Source organism: Onychostoma macrolepis, chromosome 17 (assembly GCF_012432095.1).
Source record: "Onychostoma macrolepis isolate SWU-2019 chromosome 17, ASM1243209v1, whole genome shotgun sequence".
NCBI classification, from domain to species: Eukaryota; Metazoa; Chordata; class Actinopteri; order Cypriniformes; family Cyprinidae; genus Onychostoma; species Onychostoma macrolepis.
This window is the reverse complement of record NC_081171.1, coordinates 18433148-18453757: the sequence shown is the minus strand read 5'-3', so window position 1 is coordinate 18453757 and position 20610 is coordinate 18433148. Positions and strand designations below refer to the sequence as shown.

The 20610-nt window shown below is 36.1% G+C and overlaps 1 protein-coding gene across 3 annotated transcripts; it reads left to right on the top strand.

The window, feature by feature from the left end:
• Positions 1–984: 984 nt before the first annotated feature.
• Positions 985–20046, top strand: grhl1 (grainyhead-like transcription factor 1). 3 transcript variants are annotated; one of them, XM_058749858.1, is made up of 15 exons: positions 985–1185; positions 3713–3899; positions 4677–4750; positions 5476–5812; positions 6259–6341; positions 6616–6772; positions 6882–6993; positions 7810–7904; positions 10024–10270; positions 10403–10533; positions 12671–12699; positions 12992–13077; positions 15712–15797; positions 18080–18144; positions 18592–20046. In XM_058749858.1, exons 1-15 carry the CDS (start codon positions 1166–1168, stop codon positions 18704–18706), a joined length of 1824 nt encoding a protein of 607 aa, XP_058605841.1. In that variant the 5' UTR covers positions 985–1165; the 3' UTR covers positions 18707–20046. The 3 variants fall into 3 exon arrangements, with proteins under 3 accessions (XP_058605841.1, XP_058605839.1, XP_058605842.1); XM_058749856.1 differs by having other exon boundaries at positions 991–1185; positions 5473–5812; XM_058749859.1 differs by lacking the exon at positions 985–1185 and adding an exon at positions 1229–1655 and having other exon boundaries at positions 5473–5812.
• Positions 20047–20610: the final 564 nt, after the last annotated feature.

Genomic DNA, 20610 nt, shown 5'->3' with positions numbered 1-20610 from the left:
GAAATGGTTTTCATGAAATTGGCTGATTTGCATATTAAAAAATGTAAATGTCTTGAAATTTGGGAACTGCAAGTAAGATAAACATCTCCTTTTGGCTTTAGACTTCTAGTGGACTATTAAAAGGATATGCAAATAAACACAAATCAGTGTTTTGCTCATAAACAAACAAACAAACAGATTATTCAAAAGATTACTGTGCACATTTGCTAATATACTTGCATTAACCCCATTTTTCCGTTAAGGAACTCTTTAGTTTTGGGTTGGTGTGGGTGTTCACAGCAGTTTGAATTGGGCCTATCCTACTACGCTAAATGAATGCAGGGTACTTAATGTTGTATTGGCAACACCTAATATTGTTATGCATACAAATCACAAGAAACTAAAGACACATGAATACATGTGAAGACAAATGCTGCCGAGAAGATTTACAACATGAAAATTAATTTACAGCAAAATAACACATTTCACTGTTCAAATTTGTCTCTTACTCTCTGGTGATAACAGTATAGGCCTATATATAATTTGAAGTTAAAATGGTAATTTCTACATTTTAGTAAAAAAAAAAAAAAAAACTATTTGTATCAACTTCAGGCTATCTTCAGCATGAAGTAAGACAAAGCAACATTTTAAACTTTAATTTCCGTAACACTAAATTTAATTTTTTAGTGAAAGTAATATTCAATTGCATTAAATATAAAGAAATCTTTTTTTATGCTAAATCTGAATTAGGCATGTTTGCAAAAATTAAAATACTGTCTAAATTACAGCTAAATGTAGCTCTGAACAATTTGAAGGTACTTCTAGGAGCAAAAACATACTAAGATTTTGCTGTCATGTAGTGCTAAAATAAATAAAAAAACCACTGTTACACTGCACCATTAATTTCATTGGGTTTTTGTTAAGTTAAACATGCACAGACCATAAGCAATGAGCGTTGTTGAATATTAAACTCCTCCTCTCAGGTGTAATCCAATCCAGTGCCCTGTCACAGGTAAAACCGGCCCCAATTTCTCAGTATATCCAAAAAAGCGAGAAAAGCCAACAAAACCCGTTCTCATACAGGCAATTCTAACGCAGCCCTCATCCCATCCTGAAACGTTGTTCCATACAAGAAGAAGGATCGGATTTACAGTACCAACTAGAAAGTCCAGTTCGACCATAAGAGATGTCACAGGAGCATGACAAGTAAGTTCACCACTGTAGGTCCATAGTCTACCGAGAGATGATCAACAGAAAAGGATCCCATGATTGAAAAATAGAGCACTATTTACTGCTTAGTTTTGGTTAATTTGCTGGAACTGACAGAGATTAGCTTCTTCAGTCTGACTCGTCTCAGTAATTCTGGAAACTGTGTCTTACCACGAGGAGTCGGACTGACAGCCGAGAGCTGATTCCGCTACACAGTTGTGCTGTCTGGGCTCTTCAGTTCACCTGTCATGTTCAGACCTGCTTCGGTCACAGGTGTACCTGCACCTGCCGCGGGAGTTACGAGCACCGCGCTCTATTTGTCAGACTTACGTGTAATTTGGTTTGTTCGTTTGTATTTTTGTGTGTACATTTTCCTCGTTTGGAGTGAAATCACGTTTGGAGTGAGGCTCAATAAGTAAAGGCTTCTTGTAGGTACAGCTGGAAACAACATCTGTGTTTTTGGAAAGGTAATAACTGGCGAAACATATTGGCTGAAGGTTTTTAGATAGTAAAAACATTTTGTAATGGCAGTAAGAGTAAGATTATTTTATGATTATTACGTTACGATTTATCAAGTTAAATGTTGTTAATGTTTTAAAAGAAGAGTTGCTTGAAACAGCACACCTGCTTTCTAGGCGTTGGCAATTTCTTCTCAAGAACAGTGTTTAAGCCTCTTGTACATTGTTTAAAGCATGCAAATCTAAACTGAATCTGCTGCGACCTTTTTGGAAAAGTTTGGGTTTTGTTTTCTTCTCAGAATTGGTTCGTCTGTACTTAAGGCTGGCCGCACACTAGACAATTTTCAAATCTTAAACGATTTTAAAACCATGGGAGACCACAGACATGAAGACAGCCTTATAATCCTCTGAACACTAGATGATTAGACCAGACCACGAGACCACACACTCGTAAGATCAAATGTGACTAGAGAAGAAAAACAAATAGAGGACAATCAATGTTGTCAGCTGGCTCTCCTTGCGCGCGTTCTGTTTCACAGTGAAAACAAAGTATAACAAAGAATATGGGTGATATTCTCTGCTTTCATGGCATGTTTGTGGTTGCCAAGTTTCAGCTGTAGAAGCACGCAACATCCGGTAGGTGATGCTTGCTCGCTCTCACTGGCTATCGCGGGCATCACGTCAGAGGCAGCCCGATCAACATGTTTGATATTTATGATTTGAGTTCGGGGACGCTCCGTCTCGATCGGGAGCAGTTAAGCAATTGTAATGACACCACACAATAGAGGATGTTTTGGACAAAATATCGCTTGCGACAAGCCACGAATCGGCCTTAAAATCCTCTAGTGTGCGGCCAGCCTTAGAACCAAAGTATACACCCAAAATATCTGCCCGTTGGTGAGCTTTCCCCCATGCAAACAGAACTTTGTTGACGACCATCACCATAGCGTAAGCAACGTGAGACCTTGTGTCTGTGAATCCTGAAGAGAAAACTAAAACTCTCCTGTGTTAGTGTTTGGAGTTTGGCGGATGTGGCCACAAACGCATCATTAGTAATTTTGCGCTTGATCGCCTCTTTTGTTTTAGAAGTGGGATTGCGTGTCCACAAGGTTTTATTGTCCCAGGATAACGGATCTATCAGGTTGCAAAGCTAAAATCAAACAGGGAGAAAGAATGGCACAATTAGTTATCAAATTACTCGTAATCCGCTTGCGTTAACCAACCTGGATGCAAAGTTGTGTCATAGCAACTCTTTATGGATTCATTCCATTATTAAAGGCTAGAGTTTTGTGTGACGAGACTAACCATCATCAGGATGAAGACTATCATAAATAAATTTGAAAAGGCATGTTTTAAGTTTATACTTTAAAACTTGATAATCTTTCTTTTTGCTTAAATGTTCTTCCTTAAATACACTAGATTTTTTTTTTTTTAAGTCACATTTATGTGACGGCTAAGTTCCCCACCTGACTTAACCTCGCCCTGCTTTCCCACCCAAGTTAAAAGGCTTAAAAGTTGAAAAATACCATGTCCTTATTTCATTGTGAGATATTTCAACACATAAATACATTTAATGAGCACTGAATCAGACTATATTCAATCTCTGTAAGCCACCTTTGTCTAAATAATAGATGATGGTACTCAAGAATGACATAACCATGACGAAAACGCACAGAGGCCATAACCGGTTTTCTTAATGAACTTTGTCACAGTCTGTGAAAAGTCACTAGATCTCCTTCTGACACTTTACTGGCCGTCTTACTGGAAGAGCCAGTGAAACACGCTGTCAAACGGGAAGCTGCGGTCTGTGCAGAGATTTGTTATTTGGGCTGGTTTTGTCACAGATCCTGAGATAAAGAAGGCCTTTCACAACAGCCAGCCCTTTTGTCAACTTTGACACCAGCAATAATGCCATAACCTCTTCAGATTGTTGATGCTCAACATCCATCATTTTGTTCCTTTTGACTCTTTGTGTTTACAAATCACACAGCCCATCTACCTCCACCTGACGATTTGTTTAGCTGTTGTTCTAGTACTGACGGCTCTTTATGAACTGTTCCTCACAGTAAGCGGGCAGTGCTCGTGCTACAGAATGATCCGGCTTACAACCAGCGGCGGCCTTACACAAGTGAGGATGAGGCCTGGAAGTCCTTCCTGGAGAACCCCCTTACGGCCGCCACCAAGGCCATGATGAGCATCAATGGAGATGAAGACAGTGCCGCAGCTCTGGGTTTTCTATACGAATACTACAAGGTACAACTAGTAGAGATTAACATCAATAATAATAATAATTTGTAATGCACTTCTCACAAACCCAAAATACTGCTATAGCAGTAATACACCAAACAAGTTGTAATTTTTTTTTTTGAAGTTGTAAATGAAATTATGATTTTTGGAGTACATTTGACAAGAAAATTATATTTTAGTCTTTCTACTTCATGTGGTGAGAACCAGAAAGAAGTAAGTCACACCAACTTTACAGGAGAGCCAAAACAAAAATAAATTACCATTGTTTGATCTAACTTTGTGTACTGATTTAAATTTTTTATAATAAAAATGTGTACACTCATAGATGACAGTACTTTTGCAAGTAGAAAGAGCTCATTAAGAGCTTTCATTTGATTATATATATATATATATATATATATATATATATATCCATTTCACCAAAAATGACACTTACGCCCTTCTGGTTCTCACCCCTCGATATATAAGCTATCTTTCATATATACATTTAAATTAAAAACATTAAATAAGTTATACCTTAAAACAGACAAATGGAAACATCATAGCATTATTCTTTTAAAGGGGATGAAAGGAGGAACCTTACACAACAACAACAACAAAACCTTATTTAATGCTTATGATAATTATTTGCGTGCTCAATAACGAAGTATGAATTTAATGATATCTGACATCCTTTTGCTTCATAAAGTGTCACCTAGCATGTTAAATATGTTCATTGACAGATATAATGGGTAAAGCTGATGCTATTGGATGTGGTCAGACTTACATGTTTACTTTACCCAGGTGCCGCGGGATAAGAGAACAATAACCCAGCCAAAGGCTGACGTCCTGGGCTCTGATGTGGATCCCAACAAAAGGTGAAGCTCTCATCAAAGATGCAATAGTGAATGCCGTTTTTCCCATACTGAGAAGATGTGACCCTACTTTATGTTATTCTTTGCTAGAGCTACAATTAGTTTACTAATCTACAAAAATCCATGAAGAAAACTGTCAGCAACGATTTATTTGATCGATTTGTTGGGTCTGTTCGCTGAGCACGCTGAAATTACGTCATTAAAATCAATGTAAAAAAAAAAAATACTAAACTGTTCGAAGCATGAGAGCACTTTATATTAAATGTTTCAAATATCATGCGCGTAGAATTGCATGTTCCCGCGCTGATTGTGTTGTTTAATGCTTTTAAGGGGGATTTTCCCCAGCGCAGATATATTTTTTTTATCTGTACTTTGTATTTTTTTTTTAATTAAGCCAAGCAAATATTCACATTTCGCAAAAAATAAATAAATAAATAAAATTTTGATTGGTAAAAAAGCTGTCGGTAAAAGATTATACGCGTAGAGATGCGCATGCGCATTTTTTGTCAGTGGGTGGCATGACTTGGTTTATCTTTGGTATTAGGTTTAGACATGATAGGTTTATATTTATTTTTAACAACCGTGCATTTTGCACATTTTTGTGAAAAAGAACAATGTTTGTTGTAGTTAAATGTTTACCTTCTACATTTATCAGTTGTTTGTAAGTCATGGAAAGTATTTTTTAAACATTTTATATTGTATATTTTGTTTTTTACATTTTCCAGCAGAAACTTGATGACCACTCTTCAAGTGCCATCGCCGGAGAACCGAATCCAGGTTCTGAAAGGAGTAAATATCGTTCTTCCAGGGCACCAGCACACTCAAGACAAGAGAGGCCTTTTCCCCTCACCCGATACTACGGTGACAGTATCCATTGCGCCTGGACCAAACTACCCAGTGAAGACTGAGGGTCCATCACATGGATTCTCCGTCACAGTCCCCAATCCCCACTGCTCAGAACCAGACAGTCACACGGTGGTATTTGACCCTCAGCTCCCCCACAACCAGTTCAGTCCGAACACACAGCCACGCACCCCAGACTCGACCTTCCCAGAGAACTCAGATGTGAGTTCTCACACACACACACACACACACACATACACACATACACATATCTCCTGTCTCCCACCCTCAGACAATACTTCATTTACCTGGTGACTCTAAAGACATTGTTGAATTGAGCCCCCTCCCTATTTTTATTTGAACATGCCAAAATAGCAGCTAGCATGTCATTATGCCATTGTCTCTCTTACACAATAAAGTGCTGCATTTTCCTCACATAATAGCCAGGGCCTTTTCTCTCTCTCTTTTGCCCGCTCTCATTCCCGCTCCCTCTCTCTACCTGCTTTTTTTTTTTTTTTAAACCTGAAGGGAGGATTTCCTTAGAAATGATAGTTCCACAAAAACCTTGCACACACAGGGAGAGCCGTTTGTTTTTTTCTTTTGCTTAGCAATCAGCTTTCTCCCACTGACTGAATGAGTGGTGATGTGGTGTGTTTTGTGTACCACAGGTGTTCGCGTTCCCAAGGGATCTCCAGTTAGGTATGGGTCCCATCCCGCAAGAGGACTACACCACTTTTGACACAATGTCAGGGTATGTCAAACATAACCTCAGAAAAAAACTTAATTCCATTTAAGAGATAGCAGATTCTATCAGCTGAGTGTGTGCAAATAGCATGAATATGTCACTGGTGCATCCTCCTGACAGGTGCTCATAGCCCATGTGTAAATGAACGTCAGCCTACAACAAATATAACAAGCTGCCTCTTCTGTGTAATAGCAAACATGGAAATTGTCATGGGTGTATTTGGTCTGATGGTGCAAATATGTATTAAGTGGTGACCCCTTTTTTTGTGTTTGATCAACAGTAATAATTTTGAATACACATTAGAAGCCTCCAAGTCTCTCAGACAGAAATCTGGTGATGGCACAATGACATACCTCAACAAGGGACAGTTCTATCCCATCACCCTCAGGGAAACCGACAATGGCAAACTGATGCATGGCCCCATCTGTAAAGTCAGGGTAAGAAGAATATGGAAGAAAAAAAAAAAAAAAAAATATATATATATATATATATATATATATATATATATATATATATATATAAAACAAACATTATGTTGTTTTTCAGAGTGTTGTGATGGTAGTGTTTGGAGAAGAGAAATCCAGAGATGACCAACTCAAGCACTGGAAATACTGGCACTCAAGACAGCACACGGCCAAGCAGAGATGCATTGATATTGGTGAGAAATCTTTGTCTTGGGGTATCAGTACACCATCAGTACAGTCATTGATCTCACTCATACTTTCATGTCTCTATGATTCTCTGGGTCCAGTGTAGTTCAGGGTGGAGTAATGAGTACAGATAGCAAACAGGCATACAGACAAAGTGGATTCAGGGGGGGCTGCAGGTGGGGACAAGACAATAGGTCAAGGAGAGAGCCATCAATGACCTCCACAATGAACACAACAAATAAAAGATGAGCACTGTAAAACATGAAAGGTTACACAACATAATCTTGGTTTCAATGAAAGTCAACTTCTGAGGGGAAAATACTCTTTATGACTTAAAGGGATAGTTCATCCAAAAATGAAAATTCTGTCAACATTTACTCACCCTTAATGCTGTTCCAAACCTGTAAGAGTTTCTTTCTTCTGTTGAACATAAAATAAGATATTTTGAAGAATGTTGATAACTAAAGAGTTGACTGTAGCCATTCACTTCCATAGAATGGAAAATACTGTGGAAGTCAATGGCTACCATCAACTGAGTAAATGATAACAGAAATTTTTATTTTTGGGTGAACTATCCCTGTAATGTCATAATATTATATTAGTAAAGTACAACATATGTAACAAAAAAAGACTTATCTAGTTACGTTTAACTGTCTTGATTTTATCTAAAAAGCTCATTAACAGCCCTAAAAGCCTGTTTTATTGATTTCAAATTATGATACGACCAAAATATTCCATTCCCCATTTATCCATTCTCTTACAAAATCTAAATCATCCACTTGTCTGTCTATACTAATTAATCAAGCCTCTCTTGTCTCCCACAGCGGACTACAAAGAAAGTTTCAACACCATCAGCAATATTGAGGAGATTTCATATAACGCCATTTCATTCACATGGGACATCAGCGAGGAAGCAAAGGTAAAAGACATTTTAGGGCACTTCTAATGTTTGCTTAGTTTTAGTGAACAGATTTAATTAATAAACAACATTATTGCTCTTTTATTTGATTTGCCTCTTGACATCTGTTAAAGAAAACAAGTGACTGAGTTTACAGGTGAATAATAGCAAACATCTTTTTTTAATTTGTATCCATGTGTTAAATTTCTAGGTATGTATTTTTGGTACGCGGATAAAGGATCTTAAAATAGACACGACCTTTTAGGAAAACTATGACTAACAGGAAGATTTACACTCAAAATAGACCATGTTCATAACACTTAGAGTACATAAAAAAGGCAACAAAAACAAAGTGTGCTGTATCCCGAGAAACATTAAGAAATATCCAAAGAAAAGTGTGAAGAAGGGGCTTTCCGAGATTAGTTTAGTTACTTGAGCTGGGCATTGGTGTAACATTGGCTAATACCTTTACTTATTTTTATTTTTTGCTGGACTGATGTAGATGTTTGTTGTTTCAGTGAGATTAGGTGTACGTGAATGCTGAAATGATTAGTTCTCAGATCATTAGGCCTGACGGCCCTATTTTGTGCTGAACTGATGGGTTTATGGGGAGACACGCCCAACAATGGCATCAAGAATGAGGAAACTCTGATGGGGGAGCAGTGAGCACTGACAGCTAATGGAATCCTGTTTGACGAGTGTGTCGAGACTAGTCGGGTTAAACCCGTCGCAAAGTGACAAACAGATTTTGGTTCAAATCCTCTGCCTCAGTCTGATTAGTTTTGATTTTTCTGTTGTTTTCGAAGTTGGAGAAGATCTGTCTGAGAAATAGTATTTGTTGTGTATTCATGTAATTATAGTTCTAATTAGTCACATTAAAGTAAACAATACAAAGTTTAAAAATTGAAATGGGGTATTTTTGCATTGAGCAGTGTTGTCCTATAACCAGGATGCAGATCATAAGATAAGCCCGGTGGTGTAGGATACTCATCCGTGTGCACAGTCTTCTGTGTGCCGACTGTTTGCAGTATTACAAGTGGGAGTGGTTTAGATTCTGTATGCTTGGGAAAGACAGATAGAGAGAAACAGAAAGTGGAGAGAGAGAAAGGGCAAGACCCTGAGAGGTTTGGAAAAGGACGGTTGGAATGGATTTGTGGCGCTCCCTAGCGGAGTGAATGCTTGTGCAAATATTTGATGATTAGTTGAAAGACCATTTGTTTGTCATTCTTATTCTTATTTTGTCTCAGGCCTTTTGTTAATAATCTATTATTATGCAAGATGCTGTATTGTCATTGAATAAAGTTAAAGTCAATTTTGCTTTGGTAGGAATAAACAGATGCTGTTTAAGAGTTGTACATATACACAACCGTTCAAAAGTTTAGGGTCAGTAAGAATTTTTATTTATTTATTTTTTTTAAAGAAAATAATACTTTTGTTCAGTGAGGATGCATTAAATTTATCAAAGTTACAGTAAAGACTTTCACATTGTTACAAAGAAAATGTCTACTTTATATCCATCAAAGAATCCTGAAAAAAAATGATCACTACTTGCTATAACTGTTTGTTTTTTTCAGTGTAAATTACCTATAAACATGTTGCATGCTTCATATGGAGTATTTTCAGAAACAATAATGTAGACGAAACAGTAATAACTGATATTTCAAATTTCACAGTTTTAATTAAATTATTTCATTATATAATATATTAAGGTTGTTTTATAGCCCATGATGGAACAGCAGTTCCAGAGTGCTGGAATTTAAAACCCTAAGTCTAAAAAACATTATGTGCTGTGATTCTATTCTGTTTTCAAAAGGGGGCGACAAACAACACAGATAATGGTCTTGTGTTCCCAGTTTCGCCTCATGTATTTACAGAAAACAGTATTCATAAGTTCAAAACAAGCAAAGCTATCCACACAGTGGATGAAGTTTAAGACTAAAAAAGCACTTTAAGGTTTTCTCTTGCTTGTTCTTTCAATTCACTGCACTTTAACATTTTACTATTTTTTTTTTTAAATTCTGGAAGAAAAAAAAATTTTTTTTTTGGACTAGTAAGAATTTATATTCAGTGTGAATTATGATCAATTTGTAACAAGTGATGGCTGCATGGCATTGAATTGTTCCCTCTCTTCCCTCGTTAGATCTTCATCTCAGTGAACTGTCTGAGCACAGATTTCTCCTCTCAGAAGGGAGTGAAGGGCCTACCGCTCAACATACAGATCGACACCTACAGCTACAACAACCGCAGCAATAAGCCTATCCACCGCGCTTACTGCCAGATTAAGGTCTTCTGCGACAAGGGTGCAGAGCGTAAGATCCGTGATGAGGAGAGGAAACAGTCCCGTAGGAAGGGCAAATGCCCTGACGTCAACACTCCTTTGGGAAACTGTAAGCACAGCTTCAGGTTTTTACTTTGACGTGTAGATTTGAACTGATTTGATGGTGCTTCATAGTAGAAATGTATGACTAGAGCTCCAGTAAGAGGTGGTTTTCACTCTGTCCTTGCTCCATTTTTCCCAGTTGGGCCAGATGTCAAGGTTCCCCTTCTGCACAAGCGCAGCGACATCACCATCTTCAAGACAATGACGGACTTCGAGACGCAGCCTGTTCTTTTTATCCCCGACATCCATTTCTCCACCTTCCAGCGTCATGTGAGTAGACTGTGCAAAATTTTTTCATTTTCAAAGTAAAAGTTTATACGTTTCAAACGACCTCTTTGAAACAGTTGGGGGTAAATAAGTCTGCCATGAAAAAAAACAAACTAAAAAGATATTTGCAGCTTTTTAACATTTGCATCATTGATAGACTTATGAAACTCAAATGAATTGTGCTCTACAAGTATACAGCTGCTAGACATGATGCAGATTATGCACACCTGTGCAATAATCATGGTGTCTAATCAGCATCTTGATATGCCACACCTGTGAGGTGGATGGATTATCTCGGCAAAGGACAAGCGCTCACTAACACAGATTTAGACAGATTTGTGAACAATATTTGAGAGAAAAATGCCTTTTGTGTGCATAGATCTTTGAGTTCAGCTCATGAAAAATGGGGGCAAAAACAAAAGTGTTGCATTTATAATTTTGTTCAGTGTATGTGCCATTGCCTCTATGATGAAGCCTCCAAGCAGAAATTTTCCATATTATCATTTACATATAAGTGGCTGTCGGTAAAAGCATATTGAAATTATCATTTCAGTGCTCTTTATTGCATGTGTGAGTGCAGACTGCTGAAACATTTCACGGAAACAGCAGATTGTCGTTGGGTCACGGTGACCAGAATGATGCAGTCAGTTGGAAGGAATACAGTCATTTCTCACGGTTATGAAATCTGCCATTTATGGCATGGGATTGGCTGTTATCAGAGGTTTCTTGGCAAGGGATCACTTCTTCTGCCCACGCGCGGTTTCTTAACAAATCAAAGCATGCATATTTTACCCCACCAGCTTTGTGCAGCATACCATTCTGGTCATAAACATCAATGTACCCATCACTGACTCGCATGTCTTATTTTTAAATCAGTTCAGCTTCTTGGTAGAACCCTTCCTTTAACTTCACCGTCCACCTTTGACTCAAAAACCTAGTCACCTATACGACTAAAATCACATGACACACAGGAGAGCAAATGTTAGACAGTGTCCTTAAACATGACCTGTGATCATCAGTAGTTGTGTGACACTGAAACCCAGAGTATATGTAGATCCAAAAATAAACCCTCTGGCTGTTTACTTTTCACTAAAATCACACTCAAAAAGAACAAGAAAAGTGAACTTTGCCATACTTTTCTAGTGTCACACAAATGAAGCGCGTTCAGAGCTATGGAAAGATGTGCTTTTATGTGCTTGTACAATGCATCTTGCTATTGTTCTGAATGGTAAGATTTATACTCTGGGGGTCATTTGTGATGAGTTTACATTGCAGTACGCAGGACCTAGAGCAAAAAAAAAAAGTTGGTCTCAATTTACAAGCGCATCATTAATCATCCCAAGTAGGTTAACCGTGTTAGCATGTGTTAATGATTTAACCCAGGGGTCTTTAACAGGGGGTCTGTGGTCGTCTTGCAGGGGATCTGGAAATTGTTGTTTCATCGTAAATGGATTTTTGTGGCAAACAAAGTGAAGCAGTTCAGCTGAATGTTTAAATCAAGTAAAATTAAAATGTAATTTTTTAATGACTTTTAAATGTGAGCTTCATGGCAAAGTACATAAATATCCTGTATTCAATATAATGTTTTTTTATTTTTTTTATTTTTATTTTTTAAAGAAGTATCTTATGCTCACCAAGGCTGCATTTATTTAATTAAAAAAATGTAGAAAACAGTAATATTGTGCAATATTATTACAATCTGTTTTAAAATGTAATGTATTCCTGTGATAGCAAAGCTGAATTTTTAGTAGCATTCATTACTCCAGTCTTGAGTGTCACATGATCCTTCAGAAATCATTCTAATATGCAGATTTGGTGCTCACAAACATTATTATTATTATTATTATCATCATCAATGTTGAACAGCTGTGCTGCTTAATATTATTAATATACTGTAAATGATTTGAGAGGTTTTATGTTGACTTTCTTTGAAAAATTTCAGTTTGCACAATCAAATGATGTGAACTGAAAGCCTTTTAACACTGGCACTTGAACAAACTGAAAATTTTCAGTGCAACATTTTTACAGTGCATGGGGCTCTTGGCCTGAAAAATGAGCCCTGGTTTTACAATGCCTGAAATATTAAAGGTATTTGTTAATGAATGTTATTTAGCTTCATTTGTGGCTTTTCTCATTACAGCCTTTCTCTACGGAGGACTCAGAGGAGGGGTGAGTTTATGTCTTTTGCCTTCTTTGTGCTCATTTATTTCAACAATGCTTGTTCAAGACAGGGGAGGGTTTAAAATGTGCATTATTAGAGCAAAACAGCCTTTAGCTCTGCCCTGAAGTGTTGCTCCCTGTACAGCGTTTCCAGGAAATGTGCAGGTGCTGTTTGTGTCATGGGTAATGATGTACTTGTTAGCGCCTTCTTTTTCTATAGGGATGGAGGTTTTCTCAGAACTACATTTATCTGCTGCATCCTTCTTATCGTCTCCTCTCTCTTCCTTCTTTCAATGTTCAGCTCAGCTATGAAGAGATTACCTTATTCCGAGGAGGAGTTTGGATCACCTCCCAATAAGCTGGCAAGGATGGATGAGCCCAAAAGAGGTGTGTTATAACTGGAACTGGGTTATATGTCATTTGTTATGTCCCTGCTGTGGATGAGACAGATTTTTGGGGGGTATTTTTGTGTTTATTTCAAAATTGTTGGCACTATAGTTTCGGCACTGTTATGGTGCAATGCCATTTGGTTGCTTGTGAGTAACCACACACAAAAACATCCTAATTCAAAACACATTTGCTCAGTTCCAAAACGTAGTGAGCTGCCTATGAAGGATATGTCCTAAGATGTTGTTTGTTACTAACTCTAAGGCAATATCACATGTATCCTTCATGGAAAAGACAATCCCATAATGCACTGCAGTATGCTCATTAAAAATAAAAAATTCAAGATGGCAGACTTTCTGAGAGAAATGCTGTAATTATCGTAATTATGAGATGACAACTCGTGACGTTATGTGTTTCTGTGGCAACACGATCAGCGCCAAAATGAATTTGCCGCAGTCAGGTGGTACAGCAGTCACGTGATGCAAGTCACAACTCTCAGAAAATTTAGTTTACAAGTTGCAATTACAAATTCTATGAGGACTTCAATGCTTTTTACAAGTCAGAAACTTGTAATTACAGTCATTCTGACATGACGTGAACAGTACTGAAAAGAATTCATAAAATAGTATAATAAAATATTTTTTAATTGTAATATAAAAATCTACATATAATAATAATAATAATAATAATAATATATATTATTTAATAATTGTAAATTGTAAACAATTGTAAACAAACAAATTGTGAAAATAATTGTAAACATAATAATAATAATAATATTTAAAAAATATATATATATTTTATTTATATTCATATTAATTATATAAACATATTGTTTTATTGTTTTTAATTTTTATTATTTTACCCAGTATATGTGCTATGTCATTTATTTTATGCTTATTAGAGTGTTAATTCACTTAGCAACATGCTGTTATCAAACTTTATTGAAATCAGTTGTACAAGTTAGAGCTCTCAGAAAGTTCTGGGTTTACAAGTTGTAATTACAAGTTTTATGAGGATGTGAACATTTTTTACAAGTTGGAATCTCATAATTCTGACATGGCATGAACACCTATATTTACATTTCATGCAGTACTGAAGAGTATCCATAAAATAATATAATTAATAATAATTTTGAATAATTGTAAAAATATAATAATAATGATAACAATAACAATAATAAAATATAATTGAATTAAAAGAATAATAAATACTTTATTTGATTTAATTCTAATATGTATTTTTAAATAAAAATATTGTTTTTTAATTTAGATTATTATTATTATTATTTTTTTTTTTTTTTTGTTCTTTATTTTGATTATTTCACCCAGTATTTGTGTGTGCTACAGCATGTCATTAATTGTATGTGTATTGTAATATTAATTAGCTTGGCAACATGCTCATGCCAACCCAGGCATTTGTACCGGAGCTCTTCCACTCACAAGTGCAAACCACCGAGCAAACTTTCTGACTTAGAAAACCCATATATATGAAGCTGTATATGTGACGCTAACGTTTAAAAGTACCAGTTTTCAAATCTTGCAGCATGTTAAAATTGGTTTGAATAACAATATTAGGCTTGCTTTATCGAAACTCTGGCCCTGTAAATCATACTTTGTGTGAAAAGGAGCCTCTAGTGTTCATTTCAACTGGAAACTGCAGCAATTCGTACGTATACGTAAGTTTTTTGAGTTTTGCAGAAATGTACATAGAGGCACATATTTCCAATGAGCCTGGGTAGGCTCATGCTCATATCAAACTTTTGTTTTTTTATTATTAATTGCGTGTGTGGGGCACCATTTACGTGATATGCGGAGTCACTCTGTTCATTGTTCCAGATCGGTCACTTGTGAGGTTCCAAGACTTTAGGATGCTGCCTTAGAAGGCAGTTGCCTTTGTGGGTAGTAGGTAGTGATTCAGCTGACTAGGTTTTGGAACAGAGCTATTGTTTGTACCCAGATAGGTCCTAATTATAGACTAGTATGTCTCAACATTTTAGTGGCAATCACTTCTGCTTAGATCACTTTAACAAAGGATGCAGAACTAAACATCGGTGGGATTTAGTAAATAAAGAACGGAAATTTGCAGGTCATCGAAGGCTGCTAGCCCTCCCAACACGAATGCCTTGTCTCTCTGTGGCCCTCCTCTGCTTGTTTATCTATCGAATAGCAGTCACGGTCAGCCATGTGTGGGTGGATTTAACCGAACCTCTTGCCAAAGGCAACACGTCGGCTTTGGAATAGGATGTAATGTGTGTAATCTGTGTACTTCGGACTGTCCACATCACTGAACCTCCCTTGCTGTAGCTCAGTGTTCCCAGTAATGGCTTGGCATGCTGACTAGTCCTTCTGGGGTTTTTGGGTGAAAGGGGAGGAGCGGACGGCACCGGTGTTTATAGATGTGAACAGCAACCCCACTACAGGGAACAGCATGTGAGACACAAAGTTATTAAAGGCATGCATTGGAAGAGCATATAAAATCATCTGCCACAGCCACATGTAAGCCTTGGCTGATGACTTGGTCTTTACTTTCTAGTTTATTTTGGTTTCCAAGTCTGACCTCAGTTTCAAGAAAACTGGGCTTGTAGTTTGTGCATGAGTGACCATAGCTGACCAAATTTCTCTGCCTTTGCAGTTTTGCTGTATGTGCGCAAGGAGGCAGAGGAAGTGTTTGATGCTCTCATGCTGAAAACTCCCACTCTAAAAGGCCTGGTGGAAGCGGTGAGTTCACTACTCTTTTCTCAAATGTCCACAATCAACATTATTAGTGCCGTTTGCTAAGGCAGGCTTCACTTTTGATCATATACGGTTAGGAAATGGTGAACACGCATTCCCATTAAGCATTGCGGTGAGCTCTGTCTATAAAATAAATCCAATATAATAGACATTAAAAAGTGTAAGTAGGTAAATAAATAAATAAATAAGTCTGATTGATTTACTAAAATATTTGGTTGTGCTTTGTGTTTTTGTGCTTATTATGGTATTAGATAAACAACCTGCTAACATCAAACTATTGAAATCAATTGCACCAACTAAAGCATTCCCATAATGCATTGTGATGAGCTCAGAGTAAAAAATAAATCCAATAAAAATTTTTATTTAACAACAACAGCAATAATAATGATAAAATTAAGATGCTAAAATACTACTACTATTAATAATAATACTAATTTAGGTTTTATTAATATATTTTTGTTATTTGTATTTTTATGCTTAATAGACATTTGCATTGTTTGCTTATGTGCAACATCAAACTCTACTGAAATCAGTTTCAAACCATAAAACATTCCCATAATGCATTGCGATAAACTCTGTCCAATCCAATATAGTGGATGTCAAAAAGTATCCCTAAATATTATAAAAAATATAATTTAATTAAAATGGTAATAATGCTGAAGTATTACAACAATTATTAAAACTATTTAAAAAAATGGGAACTTAATTAAAATATTTGTTTGTGCTTTGTAAATTTATGCTTATTAGACTGTTGTTCTGTAAGTTTAGCAACATGCTAACTTAACTCCATATGACCTGGAATTAATTTCACTTTTTGAAACAACCATTCTTTGACTTTTTCCCTGCCTGATGATAAAACTAATAGCAGTGCACTAACACTAGAAACACTAGAAGAGTGACCACCCATGACATGAGCTTCATGGTAGAGTATTTCGTTCAGGCAAGAACCACTCACATTTCTTTGTGAGAAATCTAATGTAACTAATACAGGTTCACTGCCTTTAGTGCAGGGTTATTTAAGGACACAGTCACAGAAAGAATGGAGAAAAACATTCATTTAATGTTCTAAACATTATAACAGTATAATTTTGTTTAGTAATGCATCGCTTGCACCACACAAACAGACAATAACACACACAAATACAATACTCCTTCCAAGAAAGCTTCCACCCAAAAATTATACATCCCATCCAAACCCACAGCTACATTTCTAATGCAGCACAGCACCTCCCAGAGAAATTCAGATGCCAGAGGAGTGCACTAACATGTGGCCAGTGCAGAAAAGTCCCTGAAATTAGAGTCTGAAGCTGGGTGATTTAATGGGGACATTGAGTTACGTAGCAGGAGATCGACTGTCAACGGGCCGTCTACATTAAAACAATGCAGGTGGTCACACCGAGAATCACGCTGGCTCACAAACACATCCATCTAATAAGCACAAAAGCTGGCAAGGGCTGAAGAGGTTCCTGTGACAGGTATAAGAATGCGCACGTGTTTTCACATAGTGTGCAGAACACAATGCTAACCAAGCATTGCAGCACTTCAGCCAGCTATGAGAATGAGAAGAGAGAATGTTAGGATAACGTCAGGGGGGGGTTGGGAAAACATTAAACTGAACCACTCGTATCCCGAAATAAGATGAACTTTGATACTAGTTGGCTTGAAAACTTACTTAGGCCTTCAAATGTTTCATTTAATCAGTACATAGTGTTGCACTACTCACCGAATTACTACTTTAAATGGATCGTTCACTCAAAAATTAATATTCTTTTACCGTTTACTCACCATTTGTGGAACATAAAAGAAGATGCGTTGATAAAATAGCTTATTTTGAACTATCCTTTTAAAGGAAGGGACGAGTCTGTGCTTTGCAACATGGATTTGTTTTATTGTGACCACCTTGTGTTGAGTAACAGTGTTTCTTTCGGCCATTCTACAAGACACACTTACATTAGCTTACACTTTATTTTAAGGTGTCCTTGTTACATTGTAATTATACATTTAAGTACCGAGTAATATTAATTAACTACATATACTTACTATATGGTTAGGGTTACTTACATGTAATTATGCATAATTAATTGTTATTATAATAGTTAGTACATGTAACACGTGTAACAAGAACACCTTAAATTAAAGTGTTACCCTACATTAGTTGCTTAAAATGAGCCATTGCTATCCTTATTGCTATGTAATTATCAATAACATGTTAACAATAACATATTAATAGACTTAACTTCCTGCTAATGGATTCGTTTCTCCACCAGATTTCAGAAAAATATAATGTTCCTCTTGAGAAGATGGGAAAGGTCTGCAAGAAATGCAAGAAAGGGTAAGACTTCTTTAAAGATTTTTTTAAACTAGGGCTGTCAATCAATTACATTTATACGGGCTATGATTTGCATTAAATTCATTATTTTTAATTTAATTTATTTGAATTTGAAAGTATTTTTTTAGTTCAAGATTTTTTATTTATTTATTCATTCATTTTTATTTATTTATATTTTACATTATCTATCTATCAATCTATCTATCTGTTGGTTGGGGAGACATCGGAAATGTAAAAATAATTGCATGCATTTTTGCAAATTATTATATTATTAAAAAATGTATTATTTATTTTTATAATAAATTAATTTATAAATAATTTGACTAAATTAAAATGTTAAATTGACAGCCCTAATTTAATCATCAAGTGGCATCAACATCAATCACTGAACCACAGTCAGTCAGGGGTAAAACTAAAGCGCAGTGTCCCTCCATCTCTGGTTCTTTTCAGGATCTTGGTAAACATGGATGACAACATCATCAAGCACTACTCCAACGAGGACACCTTCCAGATCCAGATTGAGGAAATGGGAGGAATGTTTAAGCTCACGCTGACGGAGATTTGAAGATCCTCCAGACTGGTTTACACCAGGCTTCCTGCTCTATTAGGATACAACAGATCCCTCAGCAACTCGCTGTCATCTTTTAGTATAGGCTTATGAACAGTTTTGGGGTGACCTAACACAGTATATGAGCCTTAAGTACTTTGTGAATTGAGAGTGAAATAATAGAATCTCTCTCTGATGTGTTTCTGTCAAATACCTTGAAGGTTTTGAGCCATATTTTCTATTTTACCTGAGTATAAGCATATAGCTGTCTTTTTTATCCCTTCTCAATTGTTTTGTGATGCTGAAAGAGAGGTCACAATAACAATTTACTATTAGTTTTCCTCTTTAAAGTCATAGCACTGGAGATGCTAATCTCAAAAAAGGATGAATGAATAGGATGTAGTGAAATGGGTTTGGGGAATCCGCATTGCTTCACTGTATTGATATTAATAACCCTGAGCAGTATTTAGTGAGTACAGTATATTATCTCTTGCTCAGCAACTCTGTGAGATGCAGTGTCACAAGCACTGTGTGTACAGTATGTGTGTAACTTTAATTCCCAAGAAAAATTCAACATGGTCATTTTGCCAATTTTCAACCTTAGACTTCCCCAAAGTCTGTCATTCCTTATATGAACAAATAAGGTCCATACAACAGGCCCTCTGATGAATCCTTCAGAGGGCATTTTCAAAATGTGATCCATAGAGAATCAGTATAAACTTTCTTTATTTGAACAAAATAACACTACGGATTTATAAGCACATTATTTTGTATTGTTAGCAAATGAACTGTGATTTTGTTGAATTTGCGATCAGTGCTAATGTAATTCACGATTACCAAAGTTACAATATCAGGAAGTGCATGCATCTTAGCAATAAATAGTGTTACATTTTGTTTATATGATGCCCCATAAACTACTATTTTGATTGTACATGCTAAAACTATAATTCATTTTTCACTTCTGATTATGCATTCCCCTTTCTAAAATATGTTGTTTCTGATTAAATGTACAGCTTTTGATTAATTTTTCTAAATGTAACTGATACGCTCTTTGTATCATTGCTTTTGTATATATTTATTGACATACTGGGATGGGAATTTTTTATAACTATAACAAAGTTTTCTATACTATTTGAAATTTTTACATGGAATCATTCTAAATGATCTATTTATGCAAATGAGAATATTTGTAGTTTGTTGTTATTGTCTGATTTGGACTTAATGTACATATTTAAGTGTTCTTATACACACAGATATTGTTTTCCTTTACTTCTTAACTGTTAGTCAGACATGTTTCCTTTTTGTATCAGATACACATCTGAAGCTCCAATAAAAGCCACTTGGGCCCTTGTATTTTATTTGGCTGTCTCTGTGTCCTGTGGTTTTCAGCGAGCTGTATCCAAAAGAGTTGTCATGGAAACAGGCTGTGCTCCAATAGCCCATCTGTCTGGTGGACAGGAAGTGGGCGGCTAAATAGAGAGTGTCTCAAATCAGCAGTGGCCTCAAATACCCCCTCAGCCTCAGTTCCCCTCTAAGTTCATTCATGGAGGGAAAACAAATCACTCTTCATTTAATTTTATATTTTTATTTCACTTATAATTATTTCTTATATTTATTCATATCAATATTTTTTCATGTATGTTACAATTATATTTTTGTATGTATTTTTTGTACAAAAATAATATTTTAATATTTTTTTATTATTATTTTATGAACTCACAGTATTTCTATCCATTTATTTATTTATTGTAAATTTATTTTTTTCTGTATTTTAGAATTCCTTCAGTGCACACACACACACACACATAAAAAAAATGCAAAAAAACAATTCTTGAAAAAAAGAGAGAGTCCAAGTGGTAAGTGACTTGTTTCTGTGGATGCTAAGCTCTAGAGGTGTAAGTGAGAGAAGAAGAAAAAAAGAG